The sequence below is a fragment of the Xiphophorus hellerii genome, chromosome 2, assembly GCF_003331165.1.
Source record: "Xiphophorus hellerii strain 12219 chromosome 2, Xiphophorus_hellerii-4.1, whole genome shotgun sequence".
In the NCBI taxonomy this organism is placed as follows: domain Eukaryota; kingdom Metazoa; phylum Chordata; class Actinopteri; order Cyprinodontiformes; family Poeciliidae; genus Xiphophorus; species Xiphophorus hellerii.
The window spans coordinates 23,260,629-23,277,318 of NC_045673.1; the positions used below are offsets into that span (position 1 = coordinate 23,260,629).

Below are 16,690 nucleotides of genomic sequence, written 5' to 3' on the forward strand. Positions count from 1 at the left end.
GCTAGGCTTACACTTTAAATCACAATAAATATGAAGCTTCAAAGAATAACATCAAAATCCTAAAAACTATCCTCTCAAAGATTGAGTGCGGCAGTTTTTATTTGTCTATTTCCAGTGAACCTGTGTGGGTAGGTGAGACGCCATCAGAGTACTGCCCCGCAATTTTACGTTGTCACGCTGAGGCATCTGGGAAACCGAGTTCTCATTCTTAGTATTTCCAGCCCCTCATTCCCGTCTCCTGGTACAGCTAACAAGATGCCGGCCGTACATCACAAACTGCTCCTTGAGGACGCCTTGCAAGACAGTCCTCAGGTACGCCTGCGTGTTTTGTTTTTTTTTCCTCGTGTGCGGAGACACAGTTATCCCTTTTAGTGCGTTACGAGCGCAGCGGTTAGCTTTACTTTAGCCTAGCCAGTATCCAGGACCCACTGTAGGCGGTTTCCACTGGTCGATGATGAAAGCGTCCAGTTGACACATTGTTATTAGAATGTAATCCCCCGGTGATTTTAGAAACACTTCTCTACCGCGAACACAACCTCCTATGTAAATATCACACCTTTTGTGGCGTGTATTATATTTACAACGCTACCTCTCGTCATTGGGTTGTCTTCATGTGTATAGTGTACATCCTAAGGCTTCTGTCTCAAACATATAGCTCAGTGTGAATACTACTCTCTGTACAGTTTTATTTTTCCTCTGCGATACGTAGAGTTGGGTTGTAGCCTGCAGCAGAGCCAGTGTTGGCCTGATTCTCAGGGTGTGGGAAAGGTTTCCATCACAGTCTGCAGCAGGGCTGCGTCCCTGACTAATATCGCTACGTTTGCAGGGTTGCAGTGCATAGCAAAAGAGTTAAATCAGCTCTGGAGACCCTTGACTTGCTCCCCGGGCTGTTTTCTCTCGTTTGTTGCATCAGTCTTGCTTCAGACAGTGTTGTCATCTCTAATGGGTTCTACTTTTAAGTGCAACTCATGCAAGAAGACATATACATGTACATCCCCCCCCCCCCCTTTTCAGGAAGTTTCCTTCACTAGAATTAGGCCTAAATTTAAAAAATTTTAAAAAGCCAAGACTGACAATGCTGCTAATAATTTCTTTTTAATGTAAGAAGTCTTATCTTTCTTTGAGTGCCAAAAGTCAACTGCTGAGAAATGTAAACAGACCTAACCCTTATGGGCGTGTACCTTTCTGCTCTCTTGCTGCACCTGTTTGCTACAATGACTTGGCTCCGTCTTGATTTTTCTTAGTTTGCATAGACGTAGTAAAATCTTCATGTCTTTGTTTTCACCTTAACTCAGCTTGTCAGTACCTAATGAAATACCCTCAGTTCGGTCTCTTATCCCCTCTTTAAACTTGCAAGCATATTAATATCATACTTTTCCCACATTTTTACGGATGAAATCTAAAAAGTCTGGTATTCATTTCTACTTTCCCCTCTCTTTTATATGATATTCCTAAATACAATTCTGACCAGCAAAGTACATCTAATTAGCAACTTCATCGTTAAGTGTCGTGTTCTGCGTGCACGTCACACTGACCACATTATAAGACACGGTAGTGGTCACATCATGCTGAGGGGATGATATACAGTTTTCAAACGGACTAGATTAGATTAAGGCACATTCATGTGTTAGAAGGACTGCAGTAAGACTTGGAAAATTGCTGTTCACATACGCTCTCCATCCATAAACTACAATTTTTGGATTTTTTTTATGTACTGGATAAAAATTTAAACCACAGATTTTTGTTCTTCTCTTGTAAAGTTTAACCTTTCAAGTTTTTCTAGTGTATATTTTTACAAAATAAATCTGATTTACGTTGAGTTATTTAAAAAAACAACAACATATGATCACTGGTTGGATTTCTTTTGAAAATACATCCTGAAATTTCTTAAGTTCAGATCTTGAAACTAATCCTCTCCCTTACTGCGAGTCAGGTGGTAAAGAGATGCAGGGAATTGTTCCACGTTGGCCCTCTTGACGTTCTCCGTGTTGTCCCACAGACCCGCTCCTTGCTGAGTGTGTTTGAGGAAGATGCAGGGAATCTGACGGAGTACACCAACCAGCTGCTGCAGGCCATGCAGAGGGTGTTTGGAGCGCAGGTACCAAAGCGCATACACCGTGTTTAAAAAACTAAGTACAATGTTGTTTGGAATGTATTTTGATGACACTTAACATGGCAAGCTCAGATATTCTGTATAAATTATTAACTTTACAGTTCAACAGCTTAGAATGACGTCTCGCTGCCACAGTCGGACTTGCTTTAACCTGTCGTCCTTTTGTGTCTTCAAATTAAATCTCATGTGAACTTTGATTCATCCCTTATCTCTTCATTTTGTTCATTCCTTTACGATACACAAGGGGAAGCTACATGCTGATCTCTTGTAATTAACCTTTCATAATAAGCAGTGCTTCGTCCTCCTCCTGTCTTTGCAGAGTGAAATGGGACTGGCCACAGAGCAGCTTTCAAAGCAGCTTCTCGACTATGAAAAGAAAGTAAGTTTGCAGACACCGAAGCATAAACATCAAAAAGTTCATCTACGAAGTAACGCTAATTAGTCGACCAAGGCAAAGCTGGACAGAAACAAACAACCTAGGTTTAATTAAAAGTTTCTAAAACTGGGGACAGGCTACAGGACTTTGACAGCACAGGTTTTGAAAAAGACAAACGTGTTCACACAGACGGGCTGGGTGTGGTTTGGTTTGGACGAGTGAAAGACTGAGGTTCACACGCTTAACCACTGGGCCTGCTGCTGCTTCACAGAAGACAGGATTCTTTTGGACCAATTGGGTGCATTAAAGTCTCGTGGAAACTCTTGTGAGGGTGGAACCAGCAGGTGGCGATAATAGAAAATGTTCTTCTTCAGGCTTCAACTGGGTTATATTTCTGTGGCACTCCCCTGTAAAAGGGAAGAGTTGCGATTTCAAATATGCTGCAAGTGAGACACGGACAAGTAAATATGAATAAGTTGGGTTTGAAGTGACTTTAAATGTCGGCTGTGATGTAAAACAATGTTATTTGTTTCTGAACAAACAACTGAAAACTCTTTTCAAATAAACCCTAAATATTTATGATAGTTTATTTCATTCAGAAATGCAAATTTGTCAAAACTAAGTTTAATATGCAAATTGTTCAGTTTGTTTCAAAAAGGCCCTTTATGATTTATTGTGTTTTGAATAACAGAGTATCTGTTGTTTGTTTTTTTTTAACACGTGATTGAAATCAGTTATGTGATAGTTTGGATGATGCCCGTTGCTGTTGTGAAGGTTAAAGGTTACAGGCTAAATTCTCACTGGGTAGCTGAACGTGGAACTCCCCTGTCACCAGGGCCGAATTTACAAAGATGTGGGCCCCTGGGCTGGAAACTGTTTGGTGCCCTATCCACAAAATAAAAGTTATTTCACTAATACAACTTACATCATTTACATAAACCAGGTATGAACTGATGACACCAACTGAAGATGCTAGATATTTTTGGTACATCCCTTTGCAAAAAAAAGAGAGAAAAAAATCAAATACTTTAGTTGTTTATATTCACAAAAATCCCAAAATATTAATACAACTCACCGGATATGGGCCTTTGACGCCTATCTAAAGTACAATATTTGCAAAACAGGCATTCATTAAAATAAATAAAAGGAATAAAAATCTGTGGGGCCTCCCCAAAAATTGGCGCCCTGGGCTGTTGCCCCTGTAAGCCCTTATTAAAGTCTGGTCCAGAATATTGTAGAAATGGTGTAAACAGCGTCTCTATATTCCAGACAGAAGCCCAGTATTGTGACCAGGCTATCATCTAGTGTGGGTGTGAAATGAGAAGTGAAATATGTTTCTATTATCACTATTCTAACATAAAAACAACAAAACAAAACAGAAAGCTGTCTTGTCTCCATGAATTTCCTCATTTTGTAGATTCAAAAGAGAAAAACTAGAGATTCAATTCGAGGTATTCTGACAGGAACTAACGCCCAACTTCTCTACACTTTAGGTTTTCAGAGTTAAACAACTCAAACCGCTTCTCCTTCTGTCTAGAATTTTGCCCTCGGGAAAGGTGACGAAGAGGTCATAACTACACTACAGAGCTTTGCAAAAACCGTTGGAGAGGTAAGGCCCCGTCCTTCTTAGTGTCATTCTGTGGCGGTTCTCCGTAAATCCGTGCACTCACTGAGCAATGATCAACTGCTCCAAACTTATTAGTTGGGCTCTTTATCCCAACCTTATCTCACTATGGGAGATTTTGCACCTGTGCTCCCCTCAGCATCCTGCAGGGAAGGAAAAAAAAAAAAGAGCTTAATAAAAAGACGGACAGATTATCAGTCCTGTGAGACCGGAACTGAGTGGCTAAGCGGGGAGCCGGATGTGATGTGTGTCAGGCTGGATGGATGAACAGAGCGGAGCAGAGCTGCGGGTCGATGGATGGATGCGTAGCTGACTCAGGAGTGTGTGTGCAGGCAGAGCAGATGGACTCGTCCCCGTCAGCCGTAGGGGTTCAGGAACCTGCCAAGGACTCGCGTCGTCAAAGATACAAGGTGTTGACCTTCTACTCCATCGTCCACACCGAGGAAACGAGGCTCAGTTCTGAATCTAATCCAGCCGATCCGCTCCCATCAAGTCAAACCAAATCCACCAGCTTCATCCTTCAAACTTGTTAGCCGTTGGCGTGGAGCTTGTTGATAAGCGCAGAGAATAAAAGAAGGATTTGCTCATCTGTGAGATCCTCTTTCCTTTTTCAGGGTAAACAGAAGGATTTTTTTATTATTATCCTTCACATAACCCTCTGTTCCACAGAGTGAAGGCTTTTCTCTGCAGTGAAACCCACTTTGTGATTGAAAATGATCTTTCCTAGCTTGAAAATGTAACCTTCAATAAAAAAAGTAAATGGGAATCCTCCAAGATGTCTGTTGAGGCCTCACTTCCTGTCCTTCTGCTGAGCTTTAATGTGTAATAATTTTTTTCTTTTTTCCAGCTAAACTCGCTCCACTCCGAGCTGGCCAACCAGATGGCTGACAGCATGGTGTTCCCCCTGATCCAGTTCAGAGAGAAAGACCTCACAGGTGGCCAAATATAAAACAGAAAAAAAAAAGAAAAGTTTTCCCACATTTATCTTGGATTATTTAACTAAACTTTTAAACTTTGCAGAGATAAGCACTCTGAAGGAAATATTCGGTATCGCCACTGACGGTAAGCGTCAACTTTTGGTGCTTTCAGAAGCAAATTGCAGGCCTTATTTGCAGATCTAATGTCCCCACCCCTCTTTTCTCTCTTTCTCTCTTTCCTGCTGATCAGAGCATGAGGCGGCTATGGTCAAGTACAGCCGACTGCCCAAGAAGAAGGAGAACGAAAAGGTAGAGTAACCGCAGAGTGCTGATTTAACAAGCCGCAAAAAGCCTAACAGCAGCAGTAGCGCGGCTGTTAATGCAGTGCAAGTGTTCGATGACCATTTGAAACGGTGTGATATGAACAAAAAGCGACCTGCTGCAGAGCTAAATGTGCTCTAAAACTGCAACACTTCACGTTGAAGAGCAGACGCTGCAGCTGTTAAACATGAGAGCGTGTCGTTTTGAATGGACAAGGAAATGGGAGATCGCTCATTTGCATTTTTAAGAGCGTGACGGGTGTTTGCATACAATATGTACAGGAGTGCAAATCTCTATAGCTATACATGTGCAAGGGGTACATTTGCATGCTCAGGTCGATTCTGTTTGGACAGCTGAAGACAGACATGGTGAAGGAGGTGGCCTACACCAGGAGGAAGCAGCACCAGGCCTCGCTGCAGTACTACTGCGCCCTCAACGCCCTGCAGTACCGCAAGAGAGTCGCAATGCTCGAGCCCATGCTGGGGTACACTCAGGCGCAGGTACTGACCTTCGAACTGTATCCGAGGACATTTTGGTGATCGTGCATGTATTCGCAATAAGAGGCAGAAATGTCACTTTCTAAGTTCCTAAGTTTATTTGCATCGCACATTTCAGCGAGTGCCAAGAAAAACATAATACAGTGTCCAATTACGAAGCAAGCATTTAAACGTTACATTTACATTTTTATGAATCAAAAGCAGCTCTGAACAGGTGAGCTTGTTGCATTGATTTAAAGGAAGTCAGTGTTTCAGCAGTTTTGTGGAAGTTTGTTCCAAATTAGTGGAGCATAGAAACTGAATGCTGCATCTCCATGTTTGGTTCTGGAGATGAAGAGTAGACTAGAGAAAGCATGTTTTTATGTCTTTCCCACTTGGGAAGCAGAAAGTCAGTTCTTTGTCCCTCTGATTAACCTAAAATGTTTGCTATAAATTTAACCTTTAACATTAATGTTGAAGTTTTCTCTGCCACCCCAGATAGCAGATTTAATCTACTTAAATTAAAGTGATCAATGATGATTTCACAATTTTTACAGCACTAGAGCAATAAATGATTTATTTATTCAAGGGTTTTTGCACTAGGATGTGCTAATAAATATGAAGGGTCCTGCAGCTAGCAACTGTGTCTTATTGGCAAGAAGAAAAAATGAGTATAAAGACATTTTAATTGCAGAGCCACACAGGAAATGTGTCGTAATAGCTAACTATGACTCTGTTATGTGTTCACTCACAGATCAGCTTTTTCAAGAAGGGCCTTGAGCTTGTGTCAAAGAAGATGGAAAGCTTTCTCTCCTCAGTGTCCAACATGGCCCAAAAGTAATTAACTTTAACATTCAATGTGTGCAACTGATGAAGCACAACTTTGGCTCTTAATATCTTGCAAATATTTGAAAAATCATTGAATCTTTCCACTTATCGTCACATCACAACCACAAACCTTTATCGTATTTATTAGAATTTAAGAGAGTAAATGTACGCAAACGGCTGCTGCCGTTTGCGTCTCTAGTGTACTTTTCAGACTTTCATTTGAAAAACATTTTGAAAACCACGTAAATCAGTCTCACTTCCTCACAACGATACACTTCTATTTTAGTCCTCCCCCCAAAAAAATCCAGGAAAGCTTATAGTTGCAATGTGACACCGTGTGGAAAAATTCAGGAGGGTGAACATTTTGGATTTAGAATTAAGTTGAGATGTCTTCCCTTTAAAAATGTAATTTTTCTGTCCAGTATCCAGAAGCAGCTGGACGCTGAGGCTGAGACCATGCGCATGGCGCAGAAGGAGTTTCTGTCTGTGGAAGACACCGTGTATATGCCAGATAAGGAAACTGAAACCGTCAATCGCACTCTTATCCAGAAGGCTGGCTACCTCAACATTAGGAAGTAAGACAGGTTGTATCTAAAATGAAGGTCTTCAAATGTCTTAGACTCATAAAAAATGCAAGTTGGTCTTGAATACATTAACCGCAGGTCTTAAATTTTTAGCGTGGCAAGACTATTTAATCTCAAATGTACGTTTTTGTCAGGAAAAAGTTTGAGTCGCACGTAAACATCTTCATTGTGCTCTGTGACTGCAGGCGGTTGAGGCTACTGCTAACTAGCTGCTAATATACCCTGTTTAGCTAGCTGTTTATTATGGGTAAGTGCAAATGTATTTCCAGTTGGCAGGACGTTTGTTTTTGCCACAGGCTTATTTCTGTAACCAACCAATATAAAGCCAGGTGCGTTATGTGCAAAAAAATGTAATTCAAGGTGGCATTCTGTGTTCTTATAAATGTGACTTGCTGAAACCTGCAGATACCCTGTAAGATTAATTACCATAATTTTGACCCTATCTGAGCTCCAGGGATGTTTCCTGGTTATTAGTGACTGATGGTATTCTGTTGGCTAGGCTATAAAGGCAGCCTTTCTTTTTTTCCCCCCATTAATATGCAGAAAACATAAAGGAGAGAAACAATAAGTGTCAAAGAAGACGAGGTGGGTCAGATAATATGGTGACGGCGTGCTTTGCCAGCTTATTGTAGAGCAGATGTATGAGAAGGGAAACTTCCTTAACGGCCAGAGGAGATAAAACCGCGGCGTGGCGCGCGTTGTGATTTAGTGAAATGCCAGCGCTGTCAAACCCCGTCGCTCCCTCGTATACATCAAAGCACTCTGATAAATGTCTGTGTCCCCAAAGGAAAAAGGTTTCCCAGAACACCAGTCACTCTGTACATCAAGTGCAACCTCAAATTCTTTGATGGAACTGAGGGCAAATGAGCTCCGCCGTTTGCAATGGTTTCTTAGTATTTAGTGTTTGAGTCACAGAGTCCACCGGGAGCCACGCACCTCAGCATTTATCCAAGATTATCTAAGCATTTCTGGTTATTTTGCAACCAGGACGTGGAAGGAGAAAAAAGGAACACCGATGACTAATTCATGTGAATCACACACCTGTAGTTTAGAAATCCATAGATTAATGGATTTCATAAACATGTAGATGACAATCCATTTAATAAATTACAGTATTAATGAAAAGTTAAGCTGAGTAATTCAAGTCACTCAGTTCTCTGCAACAAGGGGGAGAGTATTATGTAAAAATGACCTTTTGTTGTGTGTTCCCTCATCAAAACTATACCTGGGGTTCCTCCAGACTAGCGGCAGCAGCAATCAGCAAACACCTGATGGAACTGTGCGTCTGCTTAGCTCTTCATACGAACTACTTCTCAGTGTAAAGCTCCTAAGAACATCTGTAAACGAGACGATGGAGGAGAGATTATGTGTTTAAGGCCGAGTGTCGGAAAAAGTTGGCGCTTCTTAAAGACACAGAGGCCAATTTCCTGGCATCAAATTGTGAAGTCATGTTTGAGATATGCAACATTTTTATAACTGAAGGTAACAGTTACTTGATTGTGCTACAAAGTGGCAATATCTGCCTAGAAAATATATAATCAATCAAGTTCAATCAAAAACATCATGAAACATATACTGCAATTCTATAAAAAAAAAAAGGGTAAAAAATATTAAATAGCTGAATTAATTAACAGCCCAGAGTGGTATGGCTTGGTGAAAGCTTAAGTTGTTTTTCTAAGTGAGACTAGAAAGAAGTAGTCAGTATTCAAGGAGCATAACGTATTTGAAATCTGTAGGCTCTGCAAGAACACAGGGCCCACAGGAAAAAAACTGAAGTGGAAAAACTCAATTTAAGAATCTTAATGGGGCAAATACCTTTTAGCATTCAGAATTTTTTTAATACCCCGGAAAATTTCTTTACACAAAGTTATAAGCATTCCTGAGTCAGTTGTGCATCAGAACTGAGATTAGCGCTGAGCTAATCATAATTTATATTGCTGAAATTTATCAGGCATTCACTGCGATTAATATTTCAGTTTCCATGCGGAAATTGCTGACAGGTAAATGATCAGGACAAATGACTTTTGCATCAGAGGTGTCTCAAACTTAGTTTTAGAAAGCCAAACAGGTGTTATTATCCTGCGTGACGGATCTTAATGACTTCCTGTTAGTCATGGCTGAAGCTTTATTGCTGAACGCTCCGTTCATGTCCAATAAGGCTCTTTATAATGACAAAACACATCATTAGTTGTGTTCGCGAAACAAATATTAACCAGACTGGGTGAATCACTGCTGGAAACTTGCACTAATGTTAGTTTTCATGCAAATGCAAATTAAGATATTTTCTATATGTGATTTAAAAAAAATATTATTTCATTCTTCCTCACTTCCAAATGTCCAAATCGTACTTCATATTTGTCAGAATCCAAAAGGTTTTAGTCAGTATTAAGCCACTGCTGAAATGTAAATAAAAGAAATGGATGGATGATGTGATTATAGCCATTCTGTAGATCCTCCTGTTTGTATAGGTTATCACAATAACAATAAAATGTTGATATACATACTCATACTGTGGTCGTTCTTCCCGTTTCCCAGTAAAACAGGCCTGGTGACCACAGCCTGGGATCGACTCTTCTTCTTCACCCAGGGAGGAAACCTCATGTGCCAGCCTCGAGGGGCCGTGGCGGGGGGCATGGTGCTGGACCTGGACAACAGCTCCGTCATGGCGGTGGAGTGCGAGGACAGACGTTACTGTTTCCAGATAACCTCCCCTTCAGGAAAGACGTACGCGTACCCCTCCCTTCTGACAATTACAAGCAAGCCAAAAATACGATCAAACTTGGTTTTAATTGCCTCCGTTATTGTTCACGCCCCCCAGGTCGATGATTCTACAAGCTGAGAGCAAAAAGGAGTACGAGGAGGTCAGTGTGAAAGAGGAGGCAGCTTAAACGTCGGTTTGTTTGATCTTCATCACAGAGAGATGTGCTGCTACGGGTATCCGTCACGGGACAATGGAGATGCTGTCAGGCGTCGTTTGTGTGGTTTTCATCATTGTTTTTGCTCGGACACATCTGAGTGGTCTCTGACAGCTGGTATCAGTCGAGTTATTTTAGGGGAAGTCGTGACGGAACTAGAGGGAGGTCTAATGTGTGTGTGTGTGTGTGTGTGTGTGTGTGTGTGTGTTTGTTTCTTAGTGGATTTGCACTGTGAACAACATCTCCAGGCAGATCTACCTGACGGATAACCCAGAGGTAAATGCACAATTTGAATTTTAAAAATGTTAAACAGAGCAGCAATTATCCCGCCATCCCTGTTTGTAGAGCACAATGCTGAGATTTTACACTTTTCACTTTTTTAAATTCAATAACGGCATGTAATTTTCTTCCTGCTTTACAGTTGTGCTCCTTTGTGTTAGTCCATCACATATAATATCTGTAAAATACATCAAAGTTTCTAAAAGAATACTTTGGTAAGGTCCTGTATTACAGATTTTAGACTCTATCAGTGTGTCACTAATAACAGTAGTCCTGCATTTCTCAGAATCAAATCTCACCAGCCCAATTTCCAGCACATATTGGTAGCAAAATGTTCAGATTGAGAGCAATAAATAGAAATGAGACAGTTTGGAGGAGCTTAAACATGGTGAGCTAAGCAGCAGATGGAGAACAAATTTAGAATTAACTAATTTAATAAAACCTCACAGCTTCAGCCTCTCAACACAGCCCGTTTTGTCTCATTTATCTTCTGTATTTTGCTCTCTACAGTCTAATCCTGATTTATGCTAATCATTGAAAGGCTTTGCTCCTCTTTAGGCCGTCGCTATCAGATTGAACCAAACCGCCATACAGGCAGTCACTCCGATCACCAGCTTTGAGAAGAGACAAGAAGGTTCACCCAACCCCGACAGGTCAGTACCACACTGTAAAACACACTGCTATATTTAGAGAACTGCTTAGTACAGCTTGTTGTTATTATTGCCAAATTGTTGCAAACTGACATAGTTCTCCTATAAGACGTTTTTCTGTTGAACAGGATGAAGTCGGTATTGGCCAAAAGACCTTTTTGACATTGCTTCGTTGAACATTTCAGTCAACACAAAGATGTGCTTGCTGGAAGTCCGAGAAATAAAAGTGAGCTTACTTTTAGTGAGTTCATTCCCCGACGCTCAGTCGTCCTTTGTCCTGTCCCTTCAGAGCCAAGCCGGGAGGTGCTCAACCTGCTGGAAGCGATTCCCAGAAAACAGGGGCCGCTCCAGAACCAGAGGACCTGATCGCTCCTGGGACGCCCATTCAGTTCGACATCATGCTGCCGGCGTCTGAGTTCCAGGACCAGAACAGAGCCGGGGGGAGGTGAGGGCAGGACAATCGCATGATTATGCTTGTTTATCCATATGCAGGCAGGGGGTGAGGCACTGCTAATTTTCCCCAAACACTGGCCCCACTGAGTTGATTACATCATTTCGAGGAAACTGAGATCTTCATAATGACCTTTGCAGGGGGTTAACTGCTTCTTTGTTTTGCTGATGCATGTGCTTGCATCGTTACAGGCGGACGAACCCTTTTGGGGAAACAGAAGAGTGTACAGCAGAGAGTGATGGTAACCTTAGTCTTGTTCCACGTGCCCCATTAAGACACTGTTAATGTTAAACTGTTGTAAATGATGTCTGTTTACCTCTGCAGACTCCCTCCTGCAGCAGGTGTTCGCCGTGCGCTTCCTGGGCTCCATGGCGGTTCGGTGCGGAAACAACCAGGAGGTGATCTACGAGGCCATGAGGCAGGTGCTGGCGGCCCGCGCCATCCACAACATCTTCAGGACCACCGAGGCCCACCTCATGGTCACCAGCAGCAGCCTCAGGTATTTCTGTTTGTTCTTTTTGTTTGTTTTTTGAGAGAGAGTTACATCATAAATGCATTAAAAAAAAAACACACAAACAAAACAAGCTCCTTTATCCAGTGAGGAAATAAACTCTTTATCCTCTGTTTTTGACATACATTATTAAAAAGCATCAATTAGGCAGTTTTTCATTTTAAGAACCATTCAAAATGCAGAAAATCAAAACAGGCAAAAATGTTGGGAAAAAAATACTGGGCATATGAATATTCTTTAATTTTATAAAATAAAGTACAAACTAGAATGTAAGCAACTGATGAGATTTTCCTCTTTTTTTTTCCGAAGCGCTCTTGCCACCCCCGATATAATTCTTCCCTGAGTGGTGAACCATAATCATCCATGTGACACATTTGCCTTAATAATCACATTTCTAGCATTAAAGCTTAGGTGGATACAGTTTTTGTCTGGTTTTGACAAAAACTATATAGCTGAACAGCATTAAGGTAGCACAAGCCGCATCATTCATATTTTCTCTTTTTGTAACACGGAGTTTTGTAAAACTTTGACTTATCAAGCCATTTTTCTCTTGATGCCTCTACAAAGTATTTGTATCATTCTTAAAAATGACAGATAAAAACATGGTCACAATTGAAAGTGGGGGGAAAAAAAGGCAAAAACTTCCTAAAAGAAAAGCATTTTATTTTCTCCTTCACAGGTTGATTGACCCACAAACTCAAGTAACAAGAATAAGCGTAAGCATGCCCTAAAAATCGGGTCATTGCTTTTAATTAAAGGCTCCCGTCATGCTGTCTGCACCACGTTAATACCTTTTATTTCCTCAGTTCCAGCTAGAAGAGGTGTGCCAGTTCGCAGCCCATCAGGAGAACGGGAGGCTGATGGGGTTTGTGGTCGAGGGGAGAGACTGGAGCGACGGGAACGAGGAGGGAGAGCCGTCGTTCAGCGCCTTTGTCTTTGAGAGCAACACAGAGGGCGAAAAGGTTTGGCTCCTCTCTTCCCCCCAAAATACGTGTTTTTGTTTTTCTGCTCGAGTTCAGTCTCATGCTCACCGATGCTGAAAGTGTGTAATTAGTTCTGCTCTCTTCTTTTCATTCACAGATATGTTACACCATAAACTTGGCAAAGGAGATTACAGAAGCAAAGAAGGTAAATGTGTTATGGGAAACAGAAGGCAAATCGAAATCCAGGATGTCATGCTTGATTCTTTTGATTAATTCTATTTTTTTTTTATGTAAAAGCATAAAGGGAGGCGACAGTTTTATATCCATGTCAGGACTGAGATGACTCCATTATGTTTAGATTTTCAGCATTGAAAATAATTTAGTTTGAAGTGAATGATGATTTGAATACAGAGAAGACTAAATGTCTCCACTAGAGGGAGCACCTGGAACGTAAACTAGAGTGAAAGAAAATTTCCCTGGAACCTTTTCACATTTTCAGAACCAAACTCATTTGCAGTGCATAGTTGTGACATGAAAATAAATGTAATCAGCTCCTCTAAGCCAATATCATGTAGCACCCTCTAACCGTGCGTTAACATTTGTCTCTACTAGTGTTGGACACCTACAGACTCAGATTTCCGTCCACTACTTCACCATACTCTTTCAGTTTTCTGATGAACCAAGCAGTGCTATTTGAGATGCTCCAAGGTTGGAGATATAGTCTTATAACCTGCTTTTAACGTCTCCACATACTTTCTCCCCGACCTGTGTCCCTTGGTCTTCATGATTCTGTTTGTTCACTAAGAAACTTCCTACCTAGACAACTTCCAATGCCAGAGCTGGTTGCATTGGATTTTATTTATGGATGTCAGAATAAAGGAGGCGAAAAATAAAAGCAAACAAAAAAAATATGTTGACATCTGACTGACAAAATGTGAAAACTTGCGTTTTGTAAGTCAGTGGACTTACACTGACACATTGTATGATTCTGATTCTGTTAAAGGATCCAGAGGCCCTGGCCGAGCTGATGAAGAACATGCCTCTGACCAACGACGGCAAGTTCCTTCTTCTGGAACCCGAGACGGGCGACTCGAACAGCGGAGAGAACCAAGAAGACCTGGAGTCTGAGGCCTAGTCGTCATTAGAACATTCCCTTTTCTCCAGAAAACAAACAAAACAAAAACCAGGTTTCATTACGACCTCCCCGCCCCTAACTCTAGTACTGTAACACCATCCCAAGAGCGCAGGGTTCATTCCCAGCCTGTGCAGCCACATCTCCACATTAAGACATGGAGACATGGCGTTTGACCAGAAACAAAAGTCAAATCCATTTCTTTGGTGTTCAGTATCATCTGTTCCATGCTTACATTAGTATGGATCTTTGAAGTTCTTAATTTCCTTGTGCACTATTTTAAACAGCATGCATGTCCTAAGGTCCTGCGCCCTGATTGGTCCTGGTGGTGATTCATTCACTTCAGCTTAGGTTTACATTTGTTTCAGCTTCTCATAGTGTGAGGGTGTTTGTGTATGGAAAGACTTGTAAACCTGCAAGTAATTAATCTCTTTTGGCATTTTTTTTTCTTTCCTGAACGAAAAAATATTGCACTTTTAAGGTTAAGCACTAATTCATACAGCAAAAAAAGCTAAATGCGTGGAAAAAAAGAAAGTTTAGACAATGTTGGTTGCTTTTGCTCGCAGTGACTATAGCGGTTTATTGTAATCAGCCATAAAATATGGGGCAGGAGAGAAAATGTTTTGCTCTCTCTCCACAAACTTGAACGCATCTTAAGCATTTCTGGTGAGCTATATTAACGTCATGCTCGAAGTAGTTTCCCACTACCTGCATAAAAACAAATCTGAGGATAATCTGTCTGCAACATCCTCATTGAGAACCCCCTCCCAAAAAAAAACAACAACTCTACGCTCCATTCCTCTGAGTCGTGTGTAAATATGATTTGTCAGTGTCTATTTGCCATTTGATCTGTGTGTGTGTGTGTGCAGGGACTGTTGCGGTTCATGAATAAATGACACCGTCTCCACTTGTAGAAGATAAAAGCCTCTGTTCTGAGTACCGAACAGTAATACAAGAGGAAACTCCACTCAAAGTTTCTCCATTAATGCATGAAAGAAGACCCAGAAACGGCCGCTTCGCATGTTTCAAAGCACAAGAGCTGAAAGCTTAGTTATCTGTGGGAATGTTGGACATTTTTTGCTGTTTGATCTTATTTCAGGAGATAAACCGTAAACAATGAAGACTTTGATAAGATAAGAACAGAACCTGACCTTGAATGTTACATTAAATGGTTTTGTTTAGCTTATGTTACCAACAATGTAAGAGGATTAGAGGCACTATTTGATTTAGGACTGGTTTTCCTACTATACCAGTTAGCGTAAAAGTGAAAGGTTAGCATAGACTCACTTCACGGATGAATTTAACAGGTTTTGGCCTTAAGTGATGCATTTGAGCTGTTCTTTTTCATCAGTTCATTTTAAAACTAGAACCATTCCAGGCCTTTTTTTGTCCAGCCTAGTCATAAAACCTTAATTCAAATAAATATTTACCTTGTTGATGTGGGAAGCGGCATATACTTGGACCAGGTGCTTTTTTCTCCTCCCAAAATAAAGATGATCAAATACAAGTATCCAAAAGGGTTAATATTTCATCCTCTATGTATAGTTTTAACCCTTTGAGGTATAAAGAAATTGAAGACACAATCTTGTTTTTCAAATAAAATTTGCAAATCCTTCAACCCTGAGATGAAGAACCACCCAAATGCGTCCTTAAAGGTTCCAAATTAACCAGACATTTATGTCCAGTGTGAGCGTACATGATCTTTTCCACCGGAGCTAGACATAGTTAAGACAAAGTTCATTTTGGAAAATGTGCATATCAGCTTTCACAAGGCCTATTGAAGTTTAGCTCTTATCAGGTGATGCACAGACAAATGCAAGGCAAGGAGAAATTAAAGCGAATCAGCCAACAGGGATTGCAAAAAAACAAAAATTCTGACTTTGAGGAATGTAGAGTTTGGTGAAGTTGGGGGAAATTTATTTAGTTACATGTACAACTGCAAAAAAAAAGAAAGTAGGAGGTAATGCCTGATCTGGTACTAGTTTGTGTAAATGAATTCACAATATCAGTGGAAGGTGAAAAGGTAGAGAAAATCGACATCTACAGATGAAACTCTATGAAGACGCCTCCTTTAAGAATGGCCTGCTTCTCAAGACTCCAGAAACCACAAGCCACTAACTGAACCTTCTCAAATATCAGGCGCTCCCTTTTTCTGTTGCCGGATCTTCATTTGCAGTGTCTGATGTTGTAAAGCAAACTTTCGCTCCTCCAGAGTCCCGAGTAATGCAAACTAATGTGATTACCGTTTCCCATCAAGAGGGGTTTTTTTTGTGTGTGTGTAAAGACAAAGCTGCTGTTTGTGTTTTCTCTTTAGCAAATTACTGGCTTGAAGAAATTAGTTTAAACTTTTAATATTCCATCCGGAAACTAAAACTTTCCTTCTGTATGCGACCTGCTGCAGAGCTACAGCCTTGATATATTTTTTTGCTTTGCAAGTCATTTATAATTAGAAAAATTCTTGGTACTCACAGTGAAGGAGGTACATTACCATAATATTAGCAGGAACGTGTTTCTTCACTCTGTCTTTTTTATAAACGGCTACATTTATTACCTGAAATGCTTTGCACTTAATTAAACCCGGTTTTCTAAA

General features: G+C 40.9%; 1 protein-coding gene and 1 long non-coding RNA gene across 2 annotated transcripts; one reads left to right on the forward strand and one right to left on the reverse strand.

Annotated features, from left to right (window-relative positions):
- The first annotated feature begins 175 nt into the window (after positions 1-175).
- On the forward strand, positions 176-16,049 carry appl2 (adaptor protein, phosphotyrosine interaction, PH domain and leucine zipper containing 2). The gene is made up of 21 exons (XM_032588982.1): positions 176-312; positions 2,000-2,098; positions 2,433-2,492; positions 4,027-4,098; positions 4,961-5,048; positions 5,134-5,175; positions 5,281-5,339; positions 5,705-5,851; positions 6,582-6,664; positions 7,078-7,230; positions 9,775-9,963; positions 10,058-10,100; positions 10,374-10,430; positions 10,992-11,086; positions 11,373-11,528; positions 11,726-11,775; positions 11,859-12,033; positions 12,725-12,761; positions 12,852-13,007; positions 13,126-13,173; positions 13,972-16,049. The coding sequence occupies exons 1-21, from the start codon at positions 256-258 to the stop codon at positions 14,101-14,103; spliced, it is 1,998 nt and encodes a 665-aa protein (XP_032444873.1). The 5' UTR covers positions 176-255; the 3' UTR covers positions 14,104-16,049.
- Positions 2,572-3,906, reverse strand: LOC116736505 (uncharacterized). Its single transcript, XR_004342590.1, has 2 exons — positions 3,415-3,906; positions 2,572-2,896 (listed from the first exon to the last, which is right to left on the reverse strand). It is a non-coding gene; the product is annotated as an uncharacterized LOC116736505 (long non-coding RNA).
- Positions 16,050-16,690: the final 641 nt, after the last annotated feature.

Bases quoted from the DNA above. Each gene is read 5' to 3' on its own strand.
- appl2 (XM_032588982.1), top strand. From the start codon at position 256: ATGCCGGCCGTACATCACAAACTGCTCCTTGAGGACGCCTTGCAAGAC. The intron at 12,034-12,724 runs GTATTTCTGTTT...TCTCCTTCACAG, and splicing joins GTCACCAGCAGCAGCCTCAG to GTTGATTGACCCACAAACTC. The intron at 12,762-12,851 runs GTAAGCATGCCC...TTATTTCCTCAG, and splicing joins CTCAAGTAACAAGAATAAGC to TTCCAGCTAGAAGAGGTGTG.